General features: G+C 30.7%; 1 protein-coding gene across 1 annotated transcript; it reads right to left on the bottom strand.

Moving 5' to 3' along the window:
• Positions 1-227: 227 nt before the first annotated feature.
• Positions 228-26,739, bottom strand: LOC125071351 (glycoprotein 3-alpha-L-fucosyltransferase A). Its single transcript, XM_047681559.1, has 8 exons — positions 26,524-26,739; positions 11,159-11,402; positions 10,903-11,051; positions 8,356-8,596; positions 7,903-8,100; positions 5,895-6,127; positions 3,364-3,535; positions 228-3,053 (listed from the first exon to the last, which is right to left on the bottom strand). Exons 2-8 carry the CDS (start codon positions 11,327-11,329, stop codon positions 2,871-2,873), a joined length of 1,347 nt encoding a protein of 448 aa, XP_047537515.1. The 5' UTR covers positions 11,330-11,402; positions 26,524-26,739; the 3' UTR covers positions 228-2,870.
• Positions 26,740-26,941: the final 202 nt, after the last annotated feature.

The following is a 26,941-nucleotide window of genomic DNA, read 5'->3' as shown; positions in this document are numbered from 1 at the left end:
ACTATTCCAGATGTAAAAAAATATTTTTTTTTTCAAAATGTTCAAGTGTGAGAAATTTATTTATTTAAATATTATAGATTTTTATTAAATACAAATATAACAAAGAACTAATCTTTGACTGGTGTAGTTTTTTGGTAAACTTAAAATAAATCGATAACTTTTAAAACTATGCATTCTAATTAACTATTTAGCACTAAAGAATTTCAGACACTTACTTAAGTTAGAAACGATTAAGTATATAAGAATGTGCTTGTTACAAGAAAATATTGTATAAAATTGGATTGAAAAGATTGTAACTAAAACTTAATTCATGTCCCTTCTCAAATTTTAATTATATTTATGTAACAGTTTTTTTTTTATTGAAAAATTAACACACAAAATTTCAAATACATACTTTGTGTTTTAATATCATGATATATATTAGGTAATATTAGTCCATAAATTATTACTTGCAAGATTTCTAATGAATATGAGAATAATACATCATAAACAAAATTATATTTTAGTCGATTTCCTGACATTCACAATAAAATTTAACCATAGGTTTTTATGGTAACTGAAATAATATTTATGGCAATACACACAAAATATTGACTCAAAAAAATTTAAAAACCGTAAAGAAAAAACATACAATTTTCGGTATTTGGACATAGAAACATATATTGAATACATACAAAATATTTTATTTTTTTGTGTTTGATGAACATTTGATGAAATAAATTTATTATACTTCTAACTGGTAAAAACAGTTATTAAAAAACACTTGCAACATAATTATTAATCAAACTTTAAATACTCTTAAGGTAAACATAGAAAACTTCTTAGAGAAGTGCAAAATAACTTATAAAATGCAATATGGTATGTTATAACTAAAATAACACTTTGTGCTATAATTAAATAATAACACTTATTAAAATCGCATGTAAAAAATACTTTTTGTGCTCAATTTCCATTAGCGCCATGACTAGACACATGAGCTTGATTCTAACAAGATTTTTGAAGACTATGTACAGACATATACAAATACATTATGTGTAAAAAATAATATAAAACAAAATTAGTTTATTTGTACAAATAATAAACAATATATTTCTCGTAAGCTCGCACTTGTTGCATAAGGAATTGGCAAAAGGCTTATCGAGTAAAACAAATGAAACGAGATTAGTAAAGAATATTGGAACATCTTTAGGTTTACAGTGTTAAGCGTGACGTAGCTACATTGATTTTTTATCAGCTTTATTTTAATTTTAGAAAACACTGAACTTTATGGTTTAGTTCATATTTTGTTTCGTTTTTTTATTATATTATTATATTGATAATTGAATAATTGTCACATTAAATCTAATAAAGAAAAATAATGTACGGTAAAAACCTTTGAATCAAAGGGTTTGCAGTACTTAAAATGCCCTGTATGGTCTAAAACACTACTTTTTCATAACTATTACATTGCATTAATTCTTAAAAATATATTATATTAAGTAAATAAAAACTAAAAACACAGTAAACAGAAAAAAAAGCAAAAGTTTTTAAATATAATAATTATAATTACTGGCTCAGTATGCAATAGTATTTTAATAAAAATAACAAATTAATGTCTTTTCCTTAGAAATATAAATATTTAACATAAAGCGTATAACAATACCATCTAATCTTAAAAGTATCTATTTTTCTGACAGAAACATGCGCATCTTGCATATAATTAAAACTTATCAACGTTTTTATGTACCTATCGTGTTAATTAGGTATTTTATTTATCAGGTCTCGTTCACAAACATTTTATGGTAACAACGAAGTAAGCATAAATAATTTAACAATTAATTTAAGAATATTCTCGTTTTTCAAAATCCTCGATATAGTAATTGCAACTATAACATGATTCAAAACATTCTATCGACGCAATACATATAATATCATACTATGTATAGAGTAAATTCAACGCCGTCGTGGACTAATATTCATAATGGACGCGAATAGTATTTTTTTTTATTATGGTAGGTGGAATGTTTTTGAACTAAGTACAATTCGCAAAAAAATCAAAGTCAAAAATTGTCGTACAATAAGTACACTATTCAATTAACCACTTTAACATAACAAATACTTAATAAAAAATATATTATCGTGTATTATTTTTAAACTGAGACAGTATAGGAAAAATTTCAACCATAACGTTATAAATGATAAAAAATCATTTTTGGTACAATTATTGTTGTTGTTGCCTTTTTTTTAATGCTATACCATCTTTTTGGTCAAACGAAAATATTCTGTGAAAAATTCCATTTTCGTTCTTAGAACAACATAAACACTTAAAATCATATCCCATTTTTCGCCGGTGTTATATCAGTCTATGTGTGCAATAATTGTAGCCATTACCACCGATTCGAAGTAGATAGATACAAAGAAAAATAAATATGAACAACTAATGCTTGACTGTTTAGATTATAATACTTAATGTAATTGATATATTTTTAAGATTTCCCCTCATACTTTCCCACTTAAAAAAAACACGTTTCATAAAATATTTTATTAAAACTAGAAATAAAATTTAAGTAACACTTAATATTTTGTGCTTAAGAGAATGAGGTCGTCTTTTCAAAGTAATCCACGTTAATGATGCGATTTTAATTTAAAGATTAAATATTTATCGATACTTCACATGTGTGGTTAAATATTTTTATAGGACCATTTATGGGGTTGCAATTTACAGAGATGCGACGATAAAGCTCGAGCGTAATGTGCGTTTAATGACTGTCTCAAAAATCAAATTGCCTTTAAAATGTAGGTACAATGGATGTTTTACGTAGTTCTGTCTTGACCTTGTCTTTTGGTTGTCAATTAAGAATTAAGGGTTTTTTTAATATACAGCTAATTGATTATGGCGGGTCTCGTAGGCTTTGCTGATCACGCGTGGCGCGCCACTCGGTGCGCGTACAGGCGCCGTCGCGCCACCACGCCTGCACGTCGGTGTAGTGAGCACTACGCTGGCGCCGGCCGTTTGCGTGGACCATCGCACACACGCGACAGAAGAAGTACGTATTAATGAATTCGCCTGTGCCCTGTAAGTCAATGTTATGTTGGGTAACCGATATTAAAAACGATACAATGATTAATCTTTGAATCTCATGTCGAGGCGTCCGTGCCTCAGAAAACACGTGAAGCCATTGGTCCCGGTACCATTGGTGTGGTCGTTCTGTATTGCTATTTCATCTGACTATGATAGTGATGGTGATTCTACACTATCATAGTCAGATGAACTCAAACAAACACTACAAACTCCATCCTTGACTTGAGAAATACCGCCCTGGCTGTGGTTTATAACGATATGTCCTACGAGCCCTTTAACTATAGTCCAGTTGTGGTACTTACTTTCCACTTGAAATATGAGTTGTAAAGTGTGTCATCCTCGTCTAAGCGTCGCAGATAAGCAGCTAACTCTTCTGGTCCAGCGAATTCTTCGACGTGAATGTATGAATTATGTGGCGCCACTGCTGCATATTCGGGGGGACGTGCTCCCATTACTATGGGTACGACGTCATGTCTGGTAAATAACAATTGTATATTGTTACAAAATATAATTATAATAATATTACGAAAACAACACCGCAAAAACAGAGGTGGTTTCTGTGGGTTAAAGTGCACGAGGAGTATTAATTATTTTTTTCATATTTTATTACAATATTATTAGGCATTAGATTACAAAGTAAAATTTAACGATCTTTTATAAATTCATTTATGATTGAAAAAAGAAGGATGTAAAAATTTCAATGTTTAGCCACATTTAAATTTGAAAAAGAAGTCCAATTCTAAGAGAGATAAATAAGTATTTTGGTTTTTTATGTATAGGACGTAGATATATCCATTACTTTTGATATGTTCGCTGAGTGGGAATCAATTTGAATAAAAATATTGACTAAGTTATACTTTACGATATTTAATATAAGGTAGAAAAGTAGGATAAAGAAGATAGAGGATAAGCAATGATACGTGTTTCTTTTAAGGGCCAAAACATACACGTTACGATGTTAAGTCGCATTGTGCTATGATTTCGCGCGGCGCACTGATTTGACGTCGTGTTTTGGCCATATTAGCGTTGTTTATACAGAGTTAAAAATTAAAAGCTCTTATTTTTAAAACTAAAATTTTTTTTTACATATGTTAGCTTTTGCCTGAAACTTTATCAGCCGTAAAGGATACCAACACCGACTACAAAATAATGGATTTGTAATTTTTATGGTATGAGCCGAGATGGCCCAGTGGTTAGAACGCGTGCATCTTAACCGATGATTTCGGGTTCAAACCCACTGAATTTTCATGTGCTTAATTTGTGTTTATAACTCATCTCGTGCTCGGCGGTGAAGGAAAACATCGTGAGGAAAGCTGCATGTGTCTAATTTCAACGAAATTCTGCCACATGTGTATTCCACCAACCCGCATTGGAGCAGCGTGTTGGAGTATGCTCCAAACCTTCTCCTCAAGGGAGAGGAGGCCTTTAGCCCAGCAGTGGGAAATTTACAGGCTGCTAATAAAATTTTTGGTAATTTAAATACTAATTATTTTATACATTGACTTTTGAAAATTTTCTTTAACGCAAATTATATGTATATTAATTATTATCGGCTTCTAAAACTTATTTAATTGTCTAGTTTAAGTTTACTTCCACAGATATTTCCAAATAGTAAAATAGAAAATTCAACGACACTTTGGATTTCTTTCGTTATTTATTTTTTATTTTTACCAGCGTAACGGCTTAATCCGATTTATACAAAAAGAAGATAGTTATGATAGTATTGAATTGAGTTAAGAGCTAACAATATTGTTAAATTATGCTTGAAATCAGATTTGATTAGAGATTTATAATTGTAAGTAAATTAATTAAAACCACACTTAATTAAAAGAAGCGTTTACACGTACTATGTGCTGTGTGCGAATGCAACGTATCTCATTAGGCCAAAACAAAGATGTACGCGATACGACGTCGCGTCGTGGTACGATTTACGACAAGACGTTGTGTTGTGAAAACTAATGATTCGATTTTAATGTTTCAATTTCAAAATAGTTTTAGCATAATTGTATGCTACTTTTTTACAGATTTTAACTTATACTTTTTTTTTAACAATAATACGTTCTGTATTCTAAATATATTTTGATTTTTATGCAATAATTAAAAAGCTTGACATAACCAATATGTCAAGATCGTCAAGTTCTACAAATCATTTAAATAGTTCATATAACTTGACGACACATGTAATTTTGTTAGAAAATTAGAAAATATAAATGGGTCGTATAAATAGTTTTTTCATAATCATAAACGTATACGGTTTTAGAACTTTCTTATCGCTATGCCCTTGAGGTAACAATAAATTCGTTACGATTATTTTCTGATAACATGTTACAGTTGGAAAAATAAAATACTTATTAATTAAAATAAACACTTATCTACATATACAAGATAAATATATGCATAATTAAAGTATTCGAAAATCATTAACACTGTTTTAATTAATTATAACGTTGCCAAATTCAATTGTTACTTTAGTAGAAAAAATTAGAAACAGAAGGATAGAGTTTTTATTTTCATAGACCTAAGTGATCTTGTGAAAGGTAAAAGTGTATTACACCAGGCGATATAAGATTGCCTCATTAGAGCGGCTTAGGGCACTCTATTTCTTTGAATTAAGTCATAAACTATGTGTAGTAAGAGTTATTAGACAGCGTTCTGACAATCTGTATATCGGCTTTAGCCATACACATTTCCAATGTCATTATGGTGAAGGAATTCTAGCATTCATATAACTCTGCATTTGTACCTAATAATACTTGCTTATTCATACTAGGACTGATGTAATAAACGAAGTATATTTATATAAAAGGACAATATAATATAAAAGGACACTTACTGCAATCCGTTTACGAAAAATTTCTCAGTGACGTAATCACGACAGTTGGAATTTTCGAAAGCCAGATAAAACTTATACTCCTTATCCAACATTTCCAAACAGTTGGGATCAGCGCGCGGACAGTGGTGGGAGCCGCATGCGCCGTAGATATCGACCGGAATGAACTTGGACAATTGTCTGGCATATTGTAAACGTCGGTTCCTGGCGTGGCAGTTTGAGACGAACCATGCGACCTGTGATTGAGATATATGTTTGTATTTAATGTGGCAGATAGTAACTAACAGAAGAAACTAACAGATAAAGACAGTTACTCCAATCATGATACACTCTCAACAAATAATACAAATACAAATCCATATTAGGTACGTCTAATTTTATATTGGCCCTATAGTACTATCGCGGCAAGTGCCTCGTTCGTCTACTGGCTTGCTTAAATGCATACTAAGTTCGACTAATTAATAATTGTTAAATAATTCTGTCACGAAAATCTGCTAATTTTTGCTTAATAATTTATCAACTAACTAACTTCGATAACGTTTAACTCTCTTGTATCTTTGTAATTTTCTCCGTCGTTACAATTTTCAACTTCTGTTGCGTGTCTTTTACAACTCTATTGATTAAATATCGAGACTTTAAAACTCACTGCAATACTGATCGACACTAGCATGTCTATTTTCATTTACGAGAAGAAGTTCAAAGAGCATTTTCGGTCATTATTCTAATTCATGCGATAAAGAATTCATTTACCTATCTATTTGTTTATGTATAGTAGTTTGTGTGTATGTGTGTGTCTGATTCTGACCTTATTACAAATCTGTTTAATTTCTGGAATATAAATAACAAAAAACATTAAATAGTACACAAAACTAGTCTCATTAAGACTAGGTATAAATTTTAATTACTAAAATTATACAATTTACAGTTTGAGTACAGTGTTAAATAAGTTTCATGACGTCATTGTGAAAAATAACAAGTTCGTTTTCATATTTAATGAACCTATCGCACCTAGCGTTCTAATCTACTCAAAATCGTGACCCGCAAGAAAATCATACCAAACTACTTCGTTGAATGAAATGATTGAATGCACAATTCCTTCCAGGTATTACCGTCTTTACCATAGAGCACGTGCACGGAGGGTGCCCAGGGCCCCCATCTTTATAGGGCCCCGAAGAACCAACAACAAATTTCACACGTTTGTGCTTACGTTAACTGCTATTATACATTATATTTTCGAAATTGACATATTTGTAAGAAATAACTAACGTATTTATTAAAAGACTAGGCTTGACGATAGTCGATATTAAAAGTAGAAAGCTATAAACGTGCATTTCATGATAGAAATATATATACTATAACCTTAAGATATAAGCAAATTATTTGTACATGGTAGTAAATATCTACCAAAATGACCCCAAATTCATGGGTGCCCAAGGGCGCCAGGATAATTTGAGATGGCTCTGCTTGCAGGTATTATTTATAATTATATATATATACAACCTGATGATATGATTATTAATGCGTAATATTTACTGTACTGATAATAAAATACCATTTCAAGAACAAAGATTATTGATTGATAGAATCATTTAACGAGTTAGCGATGAATATTCAGATGCCTTTTGTGGTAGGCTTTATATTTGGAGTTGATTTTGTATTTGGAAACTGATTTTATTGTCGTATTAAGCATTCCTTACAAACACGTGCATGTACGTGTGTTCATATGACGTACTTGTATGTATATCGAATAGTGACTCTGTGGGAGTCTGTTTTATTTGTGTAATTAAGAATTGTTACCGGTTTAAACAAACCGATAAAATGTGAGTCTTTGATTAAAATAAATTTAACATTGAGACTTTGGGTAAACATATTGTGTTTAATTAAAACTTTGCCAAAACGTGATTGAAAATTTGTTTAAAACAAAAAAAAAACGCATTGAGATTACTAGAGTTTTTTTTATTTATGATTTTTGTGATATGTTCAAATAACTAAATAAATTTAAAAAAAGTACCTTTTTTGTTTTATTTGCAGCATAATTCCTCTCTAAATCTTTCTCTGTGTTTAATGCATCGTGATAAACCCATCGCTCGTACGGAGCCACTATGTCCGAATCCCGACGATAGGTCGCCGTCCAGTTGAATACGTCCAGGGACGTAGGACGAAGAGATGCTGTGTGGTATGGACATTCTAAATAATATAGTATCCAAATCTGAAAGCATAAAGGAGAATGTCGAATATCTAAATAAAGATCGCGAGGTACTAATCTAATATGTCTAATATATGGGTGGGCTTATTAAATTTGCGTCCATACGTCAACTAACAATTATTTAGGTATTATTCTGTAATGATTAATAAATACACATTACAAGTAGGTTAACTATAAATAACTGTGAACATAAATTACTTGGTTAATTTAAATGTAATCATAATCTATAATGACAAAAGACTATATTTATGTCCTTACCTGATTAATTGGTCTTTTAACATTAAAGGGTGTATGGTGGTCTTTATACAATATAGCATCAGCCGTGGCGGCCTCCCGTGAGTCCGCTGTTAACGTGCACCGATCAACGGGACATTTGTTCCTGATGAACTCGGTTCTTCCACCTGATACCCCCCAGGCTCCTAACCCGTTCGCTAGTAATATTTTCTTGATAGGCACATCTTCATCTTTTGGCAACGTATACATTAATTGCTCGACAATCCTGTTTGAAAAAATTGTTTTTAACATATGTAAGTGTGGAAGCAATACATTTTGATTGATGCGATACCTCAGCCCTCCCTCAGCGGGGGTATTAGCTTACATTGTAACAGTTCAGATTCGATAATAACATAAATGAGTTAGAAGAGCTGAGCATTACAGTATGCAACCTTTAATGATACAATTTGTAACATTACATCATTGAGATAATAATGTCCTTTTGACCGATTTCGGCTCCGGAGGCCAATCTCAAGGGACACTCCGACACGAACAGAAAGAGTTTAGGCGAAGGCTACGTAAAAAATCCAATAACATTGTATCGGTCCAACCTGGGATTTGAACTGCGGTCCTATATTTAGTCACTAGACCAACGAGAAAGACGTCAATCATTACATACATTAGCAGCCTGTAAATTTCCCACTGCTGGGCTAAGGCCTCCTCTCCTTTTGTGGAGAAGGTTTGGAGCATATTCCACCACGCTACGTCAATGAAAGAGAAGAATCTTGCATTACAGAGTAAAAAAACCCGACTCGACTGTAGAAGAATACTTAAAATCGAATTTTAGAATATTATATAACAGGCGAATGCTCGTCAATGTACTACTGTACGTAAAGGTCAAAATTAAATCTTAGAATGTTTCATTGTAGATTGCTGCCGATGATATCTACAGGGGACCGCCCTAAATAAAATGCTTGTTTAATATAGATATTTTAAAATAACCACTCGAATCTCCTTTTTATTGTTATAATAAAATATACATATAATTATTTTCTGAATCTGAGCCAAGTTTTAAATGCAACAAAGTTTTGCTTCGGTATTGGCAGTAACAGTTTTGACAATCACAGAAAATAATCGTTTTAAATGTTTTCAGAGCATTTCCTTAATATCACGAATAAAATGTGACTAAAGATACTTACATTTTTTAAAAATATTAAAACTAATAAACCTCTCAAAATTAGTTTTATATATATGTAGGTTTTTACACATCTAGACTCATCGAAAAATACGACCATAAATCAAATCTTATTTTTCATGTATCAAGTTCGACTCTTCTGTATACTATTAGACTTCAAATAAGAACAAGAACGAAGAGGCTGTTAAATTAATTTGTTTTAAAAAAAGTAAATAAAAAAGTACAGAAATACGTAAATAAAAATTGCCCTTTATGCTACTTATTACTTAATTTAAAACATATTTTATGGAGACATTACAAAATTGAATTAAAACGTATTAGACGTTGGCCCGAATTGTAAGTTTTTGTGGTTGTAGATGTTCACGTCATCTCAATACAGGCGCAGATTGCTTGGCGAAAGTAATCGCATTATATTATTTAGTGATATTTTTATAAAACTCTAATTGCACCCGTTTAACTCGGAATACACTATAAAAATAATCTATCTAGTACCAACATAAATATTATATAAATTACAATGTCTTTTAGAAAAATTGTTTCATTTTTTTCAGATTGGTTACGTCCGGCTGTATATATGTATATAATAAACATAGTATTTTAATAAAATTGGAGTAAGACATCACACACTTCTAACTTATTAAAATGAGATAAGTACCCTAATGTATAGTGTCTAAATTTGCAAACTTATATAACGCAAAACCTAAACCGCTCGGTCTACGGGATGAAATTTTGCACAGGATTTTTTATGGAATGTAGGTAACAGCTTTTTGAAAACTCATCAAGATGAAAGTTTGTACCGAAACTCGTCAACTCAGTAAGAGTTACCGAACATCAGAAATGACGAGTTCATATGCCATGTTACTGAGTTAAAGACATATTTTAAAGAAACTGAGATGTTTAACTAGGGAAGATTTTTTTTCAAAATTGGCACCTAATCGGATGAAACATAAGACAAAAGTTTATGTATATGGAAGATTATTATTTTTGAAAATTCATCATAGAAGAGGTTGAAATTAGAGATGGACTTTTGTATAAAGGTTCATCTTTTTCTATGCTTGAAATATATAAATCGGTTTTATTTGAGAGTAAAAGATAATGGGTCTATACCCAAAACACTATTGTTTTTGAAATTTCGTACCTTAAGAGGATGAAATTTGTGATAAAAGCATGCATGGTTGTTGGCTAAAATGGCGATGACTAATGGTAGAAACTTGGAAAGCGGAGTTTGGAGTAGTGATTATGAGGAAAAGACTTCTTTATAAAGTTTCCGATAGAATATCTCATCCGGTACCCGGCTAGGTTCTTATAATATACATATGTTTTTGTTTTGATAAGTATTCATTTTATATTTGTCATATTAAAGTATTAGATAGGCTTGGTTAAATGACGTTTTTTACCTGTCATCACCTGGAGAATCTTCGGGGAAGATCTTAGCATGAGGTTCATGACGTTTTGGACGCTGTTCACCTCCAGATATGAACCATGGTCGTTTAGAAAACTCATCGCCTTCTTCGTTAAATATAATTTCATTTTCTGTTATAGAGTTCTGAAACAATAATTATATTGTTAATCTCGGTATAAATATGTTTTTAAGACTAAATTTAGAACAATCAAGTGGAATAATTATAATTTACTAAGGTAAAAGTTAAGTACTTGTGCGTGAAATTCATCTCTGACTAATGGTTGGGTAGATGGTGGTGATGGGAGCCGCGCTGAGGTGCTGAAGGGTGGAGGGCGCGGCAGCAGCAGTAGCGCCAGCGCGGTCAACAACAGCGGGACCAGCAACGCCACGCGCCGCAGGATTCGCGCCGCGCGCGCCCACATGCCCAGTCAGCGCGCTCGCCCTACCCGTTTTACTTGTTCTCCCATCTCACGATAACTATCGTGTCACTAACATCTGCGAACAAATTATTCTTTATAAGCTTCTTATCATATTAAACTTTTTATTTAAGGAAACATATTACATATATAATTTGAGGGGAATGCCAGTAGAGTAGAATTGTGTTGCTTAGAGTAGAACGGCGGCCGTTCGCAATGGAGATTAGTTACCTCCGTAGGTGATATTGTAGACCTTATTATCTATTCCCTGATTCTCATAATTCGACGAGACGGCAATTCAACTGGGTTTATAATTTCGACAATTTCGTAGAGATCTTTCTTAATGTGCTTTCCGAGGTATTGAAATGTAAACTCGTCAACGCCCAAACTCCGGATTGCTATTGATAATTTCTAGGCAGAAAAGCCCTATGACTTTTGATTTATCCAACCTAGGATTAGAACCCAGTCTGGAGTCTTATGAGTCTAACATTAAATTGTTTTTTCAGTGATTGTGATCTAATTAACAAAAATCTATCGTTTTACAATGCTCACATGATATCTCATTATTGAATCACATTGATTGAATTATTTTAATTTAAAATAATAAGTTTGAATAAAAATAGGCAATTAAATGTTAATAACTTCAATGAGAGTATAGTCTGGGGAAAACATTGTAAGATATATGTATGTATATATGTTCACCAATACCCACTAGAATAATGCTTTGGAACAAGCCTCCAATCCTTTTCAAAGTTCGAATGTCCGACAGTCTTACCGAGAAGACTTTATTGTCGTTTTAAATGTTAATTTAAATGTAATTAGACCCGTACTCTACTCTTCACCTGCACTTCTTTTTACCCCAGACCAGGCAGTTAGTTCATATTAACATAGTATATCTTCAGTTCCCTTGTCATTATTAAAAAGCTATTTAACGATATTCCTAACTTTGCGTTTTATGCATGTTAAAGTTTTGGAATAATATAAAGTTGGTACCTAGTCTGTATTTATAAAAAAATAAAATAAATATATGTTTATAAATACGGTAAAGTTGCCTTATTGACAAATATAAAATCGTTACATACAGTCTATTCAATTATCTCATGTCATTACTAAAAAATATTCTAAAAATGTTAATAAATAAATGTAAATAGTTCAAAAGTTGATTTGTGACATTAACTTCGATGTCATTACATAAACAAAATTTGACGTTATAATTAATTTACATTATTTAAAGAGTTTCTATTATTCTATTCAACGCCTATTTCTAAAGAATAATTATTTGTGTATATTATGCAATCTTTTTTCTTCCATACTTATAAAATCGTTCGTCCTGGGGTTAATTCTATTTATAACGGTAATGTTACGTTCCTGATTCTATTCTATTCCAACTAAGACTATTTTTTATACAAATTAACCACAGCTTAATCATAACTGAGAATTAGTTGTGATCCATCCCGATTATATTTCGATTCAACTACGACCGAATCGCAACTGGAGCGTTGCGTTAGTAAAATAGGTACTCAGTTGAACGGCAACGATTACGTTTCGATTCGATTGCAATAAACTGTCAAATTGTTAGTAGAATTAGAGCCCATAATTACTATCAACGCACAGGAAATATCCCGTTTTAAATACTTATAGTAATAAAAATACCCGTGTTAATTTAAAATCTTATATTCAGAGAGCTTTAATAAATAGTTTTATCCTCTGTTGTGTGTAATATATAAATAACTACGAAAAATATATTACATATTATAGTTAGAATGTATTGATATAGTTCTGAGTAACATGTAGTATGCACCGACCATTGATACATATTCCTTTAACTTAATAACTAAAGTAAATGGAGGTTTCATGAACTTGACAATGTTTATTAGTCAATGACCCATTGGCGTGGCGCGTCACTCGGGGCGCTAATTTATTACGGTTTTTCACTATTCTTAAGTACACATACTAGAATACAATAATAGTAACTCAAATAACGGTGCTCTTCAAATTAGCGTAATAGCTGTTCTAACTGTTATTTTCCACTGTATATATGATATATTTAATAATCACTTCATAGACGTAATATTATTGTTTAATGATATTTTATTTTCTATATAATATAAAATATACAAAAAAAATGTGTTTTTATTGATGATTACTCAAATCTAAGTAATAATGAAACTTGCTAAAAACTTCTGCCCGTCAAATCGGAACCTTTCAAGTAGCTACACAACCATTTGATTGGGCCAATAAAACGAATTTGGTTTGTCTGTCAAGTAATTCTTAGTAGTAATTCGGGCTTGGTTCGTAATACTTGCTGCTAGGGCAGATATTCTGCTATGCTGTTTGGCAAAACAGCAATATTTATTATTTTTGTGTTTCGAATGGTGAGTGAGCCAGTGCATCTACCGATAAATTAGCTTGTAAGGATGTTGGCGCATTGGTGATGTAAGGAATTGTTAATTTGTTGTCTATGTGTGTATTGTGACCCCTTACCCTCAGGTGGATCATTTGCCGGTCCGCCTGACTATATTATATACAAAAAAAGGAAATTCTTCTGTTTGTAAATACTACGACATAAATAATATATATATATATATCGTAGCGATATATATTTTTGGTTGCGGCCACAAATTGTTGGAAGTCTGAAACAGTGTCGCACTGACCAAAAATCGTACCCTTTGTCATGTCAACGTGATAGTTTTTGTTAAAGAACAAGTATACAAGTGATCTAAAATTTAATTTCTTACAGAATAACATAGCAGATTCGAAAATAGAAAAAAGATATAAAAAAAAAATACTTCTATTAATTAAGTGATTATCATAAAAGTAAGAATACTTTATATTGAATATTACCTTTTTATGATAATAATTATACTTTTATTCAAATACATATAAAGCATTTGAATAAAAGTATAATAGATACATTTTATACAGTACTAACGTATTTGTACACGCGTCGAAGTATCTATTGTTCAAAACATAAAGCGATCGTGACGCTTACTAGCTTGTTCTCTGTTATAAATATTGAACATCAATATTTTATCAGCACGTCTGTTACTAAAACACGTGAGTTCCAATGGAATTGACTTTGCAAGTACACAAGCATTCATCTACTCCGACTTTATTCGCAACATTGTCTTTGAATGAAATAATGTTTATATACACTGAAATAAATATTTCAAGCAAATTACTAAATTGAAATAATCAATCTTTTATACAAGTAAGTCATTAGTAATAATTACTTGATGTGTACACAATTGATTTATTTGAATTAGAGGATAAATGATTAAGAAGATGTTTGTTGAAACTCTTCTTAATCGATCTCGTCTCGTCAAATCGTCTTTGTCGTTTTTTCAAATAAATAGTTTTATATATATTTTGACAATAATAATCTAGGGATTATTTTGGATTAAATAATCGGAATATCCATTTAACAATACAACGAAATTACTAAAGATTATAGCCTGGATTTATAATTACGAAGTAATGAATATCTTTATAATATTGTTATCGAAGTAAGATAATGTTAGCAATGGACTATAACCGTCAAGTAATATAACATTGCATACCTTTATTTTATTTAAGGGTGAGAAAAATTTCTGCCCGTTAATGTCAAAAGTCAAAGTCAAAGTCAAAAATCTTTATTCAATATAGAAGTGTTTGCACTTGCTTATTGATTGTCAAAAATCTACCACCGGTTCGGAATTTAGCACCTCGGACCTGAGAAGAACCGGCGAAAGAAACTCAGCGGGATATATTTTTTTTATTTTTTTTAACCATTTTCCATGCAGGTACAATGATAAGTATATTTTAGTTGTTTGAAACAGCCTGGAGGCGATCATTTCATTCCCAAGGTGTGCAGTCAACTAAAAAGTCATTAGTGTTGTAATATCCTTTAGCACACAAACGCTCTTTAACGACTCTTTTGAATTTTATAATTGAATAATTTTGAACGTTTTCTGGGATCCTGTTGTAAAAACGTATACATTGCCCCAAAAAAGAGTTACTAACCCTGTGTAATCGGGTACTTGGAGTAACAAGTTTATTCTTGTTCCTAGTGTTAATAGAATGTACGTCACAATTTCTGGGAAAATCATTTATGTTTTTGCGTACATACATAACATTATCAAAAACAAATTGAGAAGCGACAGTCATTATTTTAATTTCTTTAAATTTACCTCTTAACGAATCTTTTGGGACCAGGTTATAAATTGCACGAATAGCCCTCTTCTGCAGTACAAAAATAGTATTAATGTCAGCTGCATTACCCCAGAGTAGGATGCCATACGACATTATACTATGGAAATAACTGAAGTACACAAGGCGTGCCGTATCCACATCAGTCAAAAGTCTAATTTTTTTTACCGCATAGGCTGCAGAGCTAAGTCTATTCGCCAATTTATTTATATGGGGGCCCCATTGGAGCTTAGAGTCTATTGTCATACCAAGGAACTCTGTTGATTCTAAAACATCTAATGCTTCCCCGTTTAAACGTACACTCGTTTTGACACATCTTACATTGGGAGTAGTGAATTTAATACATTTAGTCTTTTTACTATTTAACATTAAATTATTAACACTAAACCAATTTACTATTTCAGAGAGAGTATTGTTCACATCGTCATATATCGAAAGACGTCTTTTTATTTTAAAAATTAAAGAAGTATCATCAGCAAACAATACTATCTCGAGTTTATCACCTAGGAGATGTGGCAGGTCATTTATATAAACAAGGAAGAGAAATGGTCCAAGAATTGATCCTTGAGGGACCCCCACAGTAACTGGAGACCCGGGAGATCTCTTTCCATTTACATCAACCCTCTGAATGCGATTGCTCAGATACGAAATCAGAAGACTGAGTGCAGTGTCCCTAATTCCATAATGACGTAGCTTCCTGACCAAAGTTTCGTGTTGCACACAATCAAAGGCCTTAGATAAATCACAAAATATCCCTAAGGCATCCTGTGACTCCTCCCAGGCCCTGTAAATATTTTTAACGAGCTCAACACCAGCGTCAGTTGTCGAGCGACCCCTTGTAAATCCAAATTGTTTCTTGTGTAGCAACTTGTTATTGTTAAAATGTACTAGCATTTGATTTAGTAATAACTTTTCAAAGATCTTGCTAAGAGTTGGTAGTACAGAGATGGGCCTATAGTTGTTGGGGTCTGATGTACTACCTGATTTAAATATTGGTAATACTCTACTATGTTTCATGAGGTCAGGAAACACGCCACTAAGGACACATTTATTAAATATAGTGACAAGGTAGGGTTCGATTACATCAATTATTGAATTGACTACCTTGACAGAGATCCCCCACAGATCGGCCGTTTTCTTAATATCTAGTGATCTGAAGGAACTTATTACATCACTTACACTTACTGTATTAAATTTAAAGCTAATATTACATTCTTCCACATGGTTTTTTAATAATGATTCAGCAACGGTAGGAGAGGAATTTAATGAGTTAGTTGTCGAAAATGGAATGTCAGCAAAAAAATTTTCAAAAACAGTTGCAACATCCCGATCTGAGGAAAATAAATTGTTGTCAATAGATAAGCTAAAGTCGGAGATGTTATTTTTGACTCTTCCAGTTTCACAATTAATAATTTTCCATGTCATTTTAATTTTATCAGGTGCCTCAATAATTTTTTTTTTTATATGCAATGATTTAGCTGTATGACATACACGTTTGAATAGTTGAATGAACAGTACTTGTCGGTTTTCGAGGAAAAGGTTTGGAGCTTATTCCACTGCACTACAATTCTCCACTAACCAGTGGTGAAAACACATGTGGAAGATTTTTATCAGACGCCTGTAGGTCCGTTTATTTTGAACGACTACTAACAAAAGCAACCTATTGTATTAATTTTAAAGTTAGATCGTAGTGTTAACCTTTTCTCTAAGTTCATTTTGGTTGTTTGAAAGAGTTTTTATAAATAAATCAATAAAACACGGAGTTTTTGTGCTTTTCTCTAGTTACATTTACTTCATTGGTTTTTGTTTTGTTTCAATTTAGCATAATAAGAAAACTGGTATGTTATTAAACGTGGTATTGATAGACACTTACTATGCAAATAAGCTTTGAATATAAAATGTACACACGTGACATTGACAAAATAATCTGTACAATAACTGGCACAAATAAAAGCCACAAAAAATGTAATATGTCATACATTCTAACTTACCTGTATGTTAAGTAAAAGTACACCTGGGCAAAGTTAGGTAAAGGATTTTTTTAATAGTCTGTTTTATACTATTTACTTTATGATTGATGCCTTAAAAGACGTGCCCTTATGTTTCGGAAAATATTATAACCTTCGTATACGAAGACAAATTAGAAAACTAAATACAAATAATAATAACCGTTTCTAAAAATAATTTAGAACTAATGCGTGTGTGTACGAAGAGAGATGACCCAGTCGATAGCACATGTGGAACACCGAAAAACCCCGATTTCAAATCCGGACATCAATAAGTTACCAAGTGTTTTTTTTGTTTCTATCTACATTTCTGCAACTTAAACATTATATTTGGTAAAAGCTATTCGTCCCGAACTCATGTTGTTAAGAAAATCTTCGATTCATAGTGCAGCGCCACCGGGTCAAAATCATCAAAATCGGTTCAATCGTTTAGAAGTTAAGTGAGTTTTTATACAGACGTACAGAAAAATGATGTGTACAAAAATAGTAATGAAATTATATTGAAGACTGACGATTATTAGAACCTTCATGTATATTGTGAAATAGGTAAAAAACGATATTTTTATCAACGTTACGAGCGATAAATATAACAGATAAAGGCATTATCCGCTAAGCGTCGCCAATACAAACTTGCATAAGTGTCGTTTAAATAAAAAACACAGCACCTATATGGTATTTTTACAGCACTCGGATTTGATAACAGGCCATCCAAGGACTGTATTAATCTATACTTTATTCCTCAGATTATCAACAAACAACTATATGTGATACCTAGTCTGAGACTGATGATTTTACAACGGTTAGTTTTATTTTAATTTTTTAGTAATATTAAACTCAGCTGAACCGTAACTAAATCGCAACCGAAGTACGATTAACCTACCTATCGTATACCTACCGTAACGTCAAAACCAAACTTAATGGTTAATTATATAAATATTGGGTACTCAATTAAAGAAAAGCTGTTTTATGTAAATTATATCTTTAATATATTATGTTTTTTTTTTAATGAGGTTAATGTTTTATTACCGCATAAACCGTTATGCAGTTACATTAGTGTAGTCATGCGCAAAATAAATATAATACAAAAATAATAGAACAAAATAATTAATAGATAATAAGTTATCATCATCATCATCCTCCTGCCCTTAACCCAATTTTACTTGGGGTCGGCACAGCATGTCTTCTTCTTCAAAACTTCTCTGTTGGACGTCATCTCACAAGTAACATCCTTTATAACCATAACCTCTTTCACACAATCTATCCAACGTTTCTTTGGTCATCCCCTACCTCTATATCCATCCACATCCATGCTCAAGACCTTCCTCACAACATGATAGCCGTTTTCCACATATATTTTGCACTTCGTCATTCCACCACCATGTATCCCTATCTATCAATAGTTCTCTTCCTCTTCCAGACATCGGTCCTACGTTCCAACTAGCACACCTCAATCTTACCTCTCTCACACTCCGAGGTCGCTTCTTTCGTCGCACCCGCCCGTTCTGGTGTAATAGGGAACTTGATTATTATTATAATTTTATTGAACACAAACAGTTATTAATACTTATACGTTATCAAGTAAAGAATAAACTGTATGTATTGTGTATTAATTTATATACTATTTTGAAATAAGTACCTACATAATCGTTTATTCATTTCAATTTATTATGAGGAGAATTATTGTTTAAAATATATATAGAAATTTTAATAATAATTTTCATTGTATAAACTGGAAATTCTGCTTTAAAAAATAATGTATCTGTAAAAAAAAGAAAATATTAATATAAATTTAAAATGTTTACGCTTGTCTTTACAAAGTCAGAGTGTTTTATCGTATTATCCCCATGATTAAGAATAATCTCCTTAAAGTACGTGAATTTTTTTTAAAGATAGCAATATAGTTTCTAAAAACGAATACTCGTTTTAAGTAAGTTAAAAGAAAAAAGAATCGTTAAATACAAATTTCATTCTTCAAAACGGGTGAGGTATTAATTAATTAGCTATGGGCTATTAACAGTCTAACTTAGAGAATAGACATCACGAATGTCAAATCCCAGACTTGTACGATTACATTAAGAATTTTGCACTTTAAAGGGAATATGGATTATTATTGCAGCTGATCCAATGCTGCCAGGGTTTTTTGGTGTCTCTTGACTGTCGATACGTCACTCATATTGCGGAACTAAGAAGTTTGGTTGATATTTGTAGTTACACTAGTTTACACACTTTTTAAACCAGAACCGTGGAGTATGTGCTGAGAGGGTGGTATCTACACTTTCTTTCAATCGAGTAAGGTTAAGGAAATATATCCACCTCTTTAGTTTACCACCAAGTCCGACCTTTACAAATTATTTAAAATATTCAACTGATACCAAACATACAACAATTTTTATATTATAATCGATGGATGTCATACCGGAAGTAAGGTAAATTATTATATTTACAATATATAAGATAAATGTTCACAGAATCAGTTAAGTTATTTATATACTTGTTGCTTAAGTTTTGTATAGGCAAAACAATAACTAATTTTTAGTAGAAAAATGCTATGATATGTGCAAACGTCCGCAATTTTGTCTTAAACCCATATTTTCAAAATCTATGTATGCCAAGTACTTATATTAAAGAATCTAATTTAATATTATTTTTTTGATTTATATAATTTTTGAAGATATAACAGGGCACTGTATTCTCAAATTTTTTTGGCGCTCGGATTAATTCGGAATAACCACGACAATATTTTTTTGTAAAAAATTTAACATAGTTTTAACCTATTAGTTAGTTATGCTTTTAGGAGCAAAAACTCCCAATTCGCTCCCTGCGACTGGGAAACTTTGAAAGACTTTAATTTGAAATTCGATGGTATGATATAAATATACAACTTACTAGATTTACTTAAAAGATAAACGTGTAGCAAAAAAAAACCTTATTGAATTATATTAAAAAGGTTATCATATAATAACGTATTTAAGGTCATCCTGACACATTTGGGAATGATATAATATTTTTACATCGTATTTTTTTTTTAACAACCGATGATATTGTTGCACGAAATTAATTTTATATTCAAGCTTACTATAGTATTTTTTCTTGTCACTCGCTTGTCTGGGTATATGTATTTACAACACTTTGCGTATCTTTGAGCGACCTATTTACCTACGTCTGTTTTGTTTGTATAGGCGTGTGATGCGCGAGCACACTCCGACAGATGTGGCTCACGATAACAGCGAAAGCCATAATACATACAAATCAACCTATTTTTAATTATAATTTAATCGTTGTATCTAATAATATGAAATATATTTTATTTCGCACCGTGATTTACCGCGTGCGAAAAAAATATTAAGAAACATAATCTGTCAAAGTAAGCCGAAGATGTTATTTCTAGTATTTTTTATATTCTTCATTTTCCAATGAAATAAAATAAAAATTATGATAGATAGATTTGGAAAATAATGCTAAAATGAAAAACACAGGTAGATAGAAATCGCACTTCGGAGTAGCGCATTTATATAAGTTAAAACTTTAACTAGTGTTACCGCTAAAGCTTTAGATCTCCTAGTATATCATACTTAATCTCACAATTAATCAGTGTTAAAATCGTTTGTATCTCTAGAAAAAAAAGGTGTTCTACAAGGATCAATTGTAGGTCCTTTTAAATTGTTGGTGTATATAAATGATTTTTCTTTCTATGTTAATGTATTTGAGATATTTATTTATTTTCTGAGGATCCTTTATTATTTTTTAAGGTCGATAGACAATATGTTAATTATGACGGCATAAATAAAGCATTATTATTTTTTTAGAATTTAGAATTTTTATAACAAATAATGTACATATAAATGTTCAAAAAACATTTTAAAAAATACTAAGCTAACGTATTAAAACAATAGCAATCTTAAAGTGCTCGTAACCAATTACAAAACATAAAAATGGGTTTGGACTAGTCTAAAACATGATTATACATAAGTGTGAGTTGATCTTCAAACACGACATACATACGTATATATCATTAATTTAATTAATTCTATATTGTTGAACATGAATTTAATTTGAAAAAAAGATTAAGACTATGAATGATGTAAAAGCTACAATTTCTAACCTTTTTAATTCTTTCATTGTTAATAAAAAATAGAGAACCAATTGTATCTCACTAAAAAAGAAGTGATAAATTTTATTATATGCTGATCCTCCGTTTGTGATTATCAAAGTAGGATTCCTTTTGTTAATTAACGCTATCGAACTACAAGTTTTATTAATCAAGAAATTTTGATTAATCATTACAACACCTATAATTTCCTTTGATATGTTCCCGCGTGCAAGCTTGTCGCACATTCTTTTTTTTTTATTACCGGATATGTAAAAGTATGCGCATAGAAGTATATATATATAATATATGTATGTTTACTTGGTGATAAGTACGGTGATTTAGAGCATGTCTGGGTAGGTACTATATATACATCTAAACTCTAAAGCTTAGTATTATTTTGTTCCGGTTTAAAGGGTAAGTGAGCCGGTGTAACTCCATGCACGAAGGTCAAGGCTCAATACATTTTATTTCTTAAGGTTTGAGGGTTAATATTTTAATAATGCCTATGTACGATGTTTACCACTTACTATTTAGGTAAAACAATATTTTGGAAAATATTTAGTACATATATATTCGTATGAGAAAGAAAAAGGGTGTGACATCATAGTCAAAAATAAAATCAATTAAATATAAAAAAAGTTTGAAGACATAAATGTTTAGATAAACCTAATGGAGCATGATTAATTACATCGATAAATTTTAATATTTTGATTATAATACCACGTATAGGGAAATTCAATATGCATTTGGTTTCTGCAAATACCGATTAGTTGATAAAAAAGATAGCACAGAGAAACGACGATAACATTTATTTAGTTTTTTCCTCTATTGTATGTAAATATGATAAGATATAGTACATGTTAGATACATGTAAGTATGTTAGTAACGTAGATACGTGGAATGGTAAAAATATCAAATGTAGGCGATAAACTAATAACAACTAAATTTTTTCATGTAATTTATATATCGTCATTTATTTATTAGGAAAACCGGTAGACTGAAAAATTTATACTTATTGCGGGTGGCGGGTTGATTCGAGTCATTTTTCCATTACGAAGTGGTTCGTTTGTATTTTCAATTATTTATGTTGCTTACGTGAAATCGATTTTCACATTCTGAAGGCGTGTTTTTGAAATCTATCAATTCACAGCCTGATCGATCAGGTCAACGGGAAGGCGTGTGCTGGAATATATTTAGAAATATAGACCGATCCGACTCGGCCAGAATGAGTTTAAGCGCAGGTCCAAGGGCTTCATGTGACTTCGGGTTGCTAATGAGAATTTTATGATGAAATACACATTAACCCAGTACCTCGAGCTACTAGACCAACGAAGTCGTCTCTACAGCCTATTCCAATGGAAGTGGGAAAAAAAGATAAACAAACCTTAGATATACGTATTTCATGCGATTTGCTAATAACTCAGCTATATTGTGCACTGCTAAGAATTTATGATTAATATATCTTCTACACTACTGCATTTAACTACTTATATCCACTATAATTTTACTACCAAATTTCAACTAACACTTTCGTCGACGTTTAAAAATGCAATTTTTTCGCAAATTCTTAGTGTGAATATCATAAATTAATCAAACTCTCGATCAATGATGAAATGGCTTATTTGGCTTTTTCCTATTATTGTTGGAATAGAGTATATGTCTCTGAAACCTGGAATATGGTAATTTCATATTGTGCTTAAATAATTATGTAACAGTTTTTTACAATGTATAGAATAAATTTATATAAAAATTATGTTTATAGAATGGTGATTTACGGGCCTGTTGACGATGTTTGAGGTATAAGCTAGTTATTTTATTGTAAATGTGTGTGTAATACATGTCTCGAGTAAGATTTAATGTACCTATTTTGTACTTCATCTAAATCACACTGGCTCACTCAAAGAATGGAATATACTTAGCAATACAAATGTAATAAGTCCGTAGTAGTCTACGAGTAATGCCATTTAAAATTTATTTCTTATTATTTTGTTATAATCTTCCTATCGTCCACAGTTTTGTTATACATTAATTAATTTCCCATTTTTCTTATAAATTTAAAATGACTTATAGTTATTAAGGTGTCTAAAGTACATATTTCGTTCTATATCTCGAGATAATTACGATTTGTATGCAATATTTCATAAGAATCAAAATAAACTGTTTATAGAATAACCTACGTAATATAACCTCGATAAAAATTGTTCATATAAAATGTTAAAATAACTTTGTATTTCAAAGTATCTGTAATGAAGATTATCTGTCACTTGCTTTAAGCAAATGCATTTAGACACGGAGACGTAAGTCATTTATCTTTTGCTGTCTGCAGTGCTATTCCATAAAAACCGTGTATCTTACTCTCGAAAAGATTAAGTTGATTCACGCTGATACTGTATTTCGATGCGTATATCCTTTAAATATCATAATGATGACAGTCAATGTCGTATATTAATTTCTGACATTCTGATCATTTTCATCGTGCTCTGAGAAGAGTTTAAGGTTTTTCTTAAACAAGATTGCAATCATATTCGCTGTAACTATATAAACAATAAACCCAGATATATATATAAATCTAAACTATTCCCGAATTAAATAATATTTACCTGTTATAAACTATGTCTTATCTGTAATTTCTTCCTCTGGTAACAACCTTTAAAACAGGAACCGTAAAACAACTTAAATACTTCTTCTCAAAGTCACGATTTCATCAATTCAATTCAATTTTAATTAATTGAGGTTAATTATTTTAAATTATAAACAAAATTTGTCATTTAGATCGTATCTTACGTATATATTTTTTAGGTTTATTTTATAAAATTGTATGCTATTAAATAATTAATGGCAATTAAACATTTATTATATATGTACTAAAATAATCTAAACTAACGTATTAAGACAAATAAAATAAATTATGATGATGACGATTGATAGAGTATACATGCACTGTAGTATACACTATAGACATCCTGCCAATTCCTGGGATAGATATAATATAATTAACAATAGTTATGATACCGAATAAATGAGGAAACTAATATAATGTAAGTTTAATTACTTATTTAGTATGCGCCGTTAGAATTATAATTTCTTGCGTTAATCCTAAGCATTTATTATAACTACCTATGGAATAGGAAGTACTTACTTAACACGAGTCACATAATCATGAAAATAAATTGAAAATATGAATCGTTTGATAAACATTTTTTTTTAATTTATTTAAGGTCCGAGATCCTATTAATATTATGAGGAGATACACTATAATTCTAATTTATTTTGGGTCAAAATGAGCCTTTAATCTGATCGATATTGTAGTATAGAATATAGTTTCGGGTAAATATTATGTAAATATATTTTTTTATTTTTGATAAAAAAGACAATCTGGGCGATTTCAACGACAATATTGGCTATAGTATTACTATATCTTTAGTAAAAATATATAGATACTATGTATGGGAAATTTCGACAACAGAAGCGATTTTTTTTGTATAGCTTTACTAATCAATTTATTTTTAAAAATAAATAACATAACATCAATTCGATTAATGATTCAAATAGGGTTTGGTATACGTCTTAAGTTATTGTTTATTACGGGAGCGCTTTTATAATTTATTGCCTTTCTTATTTATTTACTTATTCGTGCAGTTTAGACGAAAGTTATTAATTTAGAACTAAATTTAACGAAATAAAAATATTCGCTTTTCAATATATACTTATTTAATTATGTACGTAATAAAATAACTCTTGACGAAAGAAGAAATTTTCACGTACGTACTGTTTACACAAGGATCAATCATAAGCTTTTCCCTTTAATTGCCTGCTCTCGCGAGCGATACCTTCTATCCTAGAGAGACATAGAATACTGATTTATTTACTTATAGATTTAAACTGAATATTTTTTTCATAAATATTACGGCTTAATTCACTATTATCTAAAACACTTACCAACACAATGCTTAACTTTTAAAATCAAGTAATTTAAAAATAATATTTTATTCATTACCTAGGCGTGTTTGTACGTAGATTATTGTAAGAATTAATAATTAAAAAAAGAGGTGATGCTTACAATACAGGCGGAGAATGCGTATGTTAAATAGAAGGTATGTAACGTATATATAATATAAAAAAAATCATTATTTAAAAAAATATATATTATCGCAGGGAATTTTGTGAGTTATAAAATGAATCCACGACAGAAAAATATTTTTAACAAAACTACTGAACTTAACTGGGTATATAAAAATATATAAGTATATTACGTACTACATCGTTTCTACTTTTTTAAAGAATTATCACGTTAATCAATTTTAATTGTAACTATAAAGAAGACTAAATAAGACGATCTATATATATGTATATATTTCCAATCTTTCAATCAACTAGGATTTATGTTATCCAAAATGTTTAGATTAATAAAGTCGAATACAAGCGTTGAATGACGATGTGGTTTCATAACTATAAACAGCTATGCAGAAGCATGCGAACGTTGTTTGAGTATCATAAACATATGGACTGATGGCGAGATATACCCACAATGATACGGATACTTTAGTGCTCAAATGTAATTATAATACGTGCAATGTTATGAATAAAAAAATATGTTCGATTTTATCTGAATCTACTATCTATAATCAATATTACGTATGTATACCAAAAGGATAAAAAAACTTTTAGATAATAAATTTGATTGCTTAAAGTATACTATATAAGTAATTTTTTAATTATGTACAATTATTTTTCGATAATAAATTTTAAATAAGTATACAAACTATGACCTATTCTTCTTAAACGTAAAATAAAAAAAATGTTTTATTAAATTTTTGTTTTTTTTTTTTAAATATTTACTTAAATATATTTACAACATATTCTTATTTCCTGCTAAAATATAAATTGAGAAAAATGAATTTTATGAATGGACTTACGTATTAACATGTATCCCGTGAAAAACTTCTTAGTTAATATAAAATATTTTAATATTTCTGTTAGATTATATAGGTACTTTTCACTGTTAGTAATTTTTAACACAAAATTTTCACAATATAGTCGGGTGTGTGCACGTTTCACTGTTCATCGATAGAGGCGCGCGCTTGCCGCGTTTTGCGACGGGTTATTGGCGGCGCGCGGTTAAGTGCGCGCGCATTTCGTACCGTCTGCGGCATATCTCTGCATTGACGTGACGTACGCCGGCATTACTCGGACACCCCTCAATGCATGCTAGTTTCGAGTTTGGACACAATATTATCTGACTCTTATTACTTTTATTATAAAATTCGAATAATGTTCTCAGTTGTACCTGCAGTTTATATAGGAAATTCATTGGATTATTATTTTCTACCTGTA

This window comes from Vanessa atalanta, chromosome 19 (assembly GCF_905147765.1).
Source record: "Vanessa atalanta chromosome 19, ilVanAtal1.2, whole genome shotgun sequence".
Taxonomy (NCBI): Eukaryota; Metazoa; Arthropoda; class Insecta; order Lepidoptera; family Nymphalidae; genus Vanessa; species Vanessa atalanta.
The sequence above is the reverse complement of the archived record's forward strand: the minus strand, read 5'-3'. Positions and strand labels throughout refer to the sequence as shown.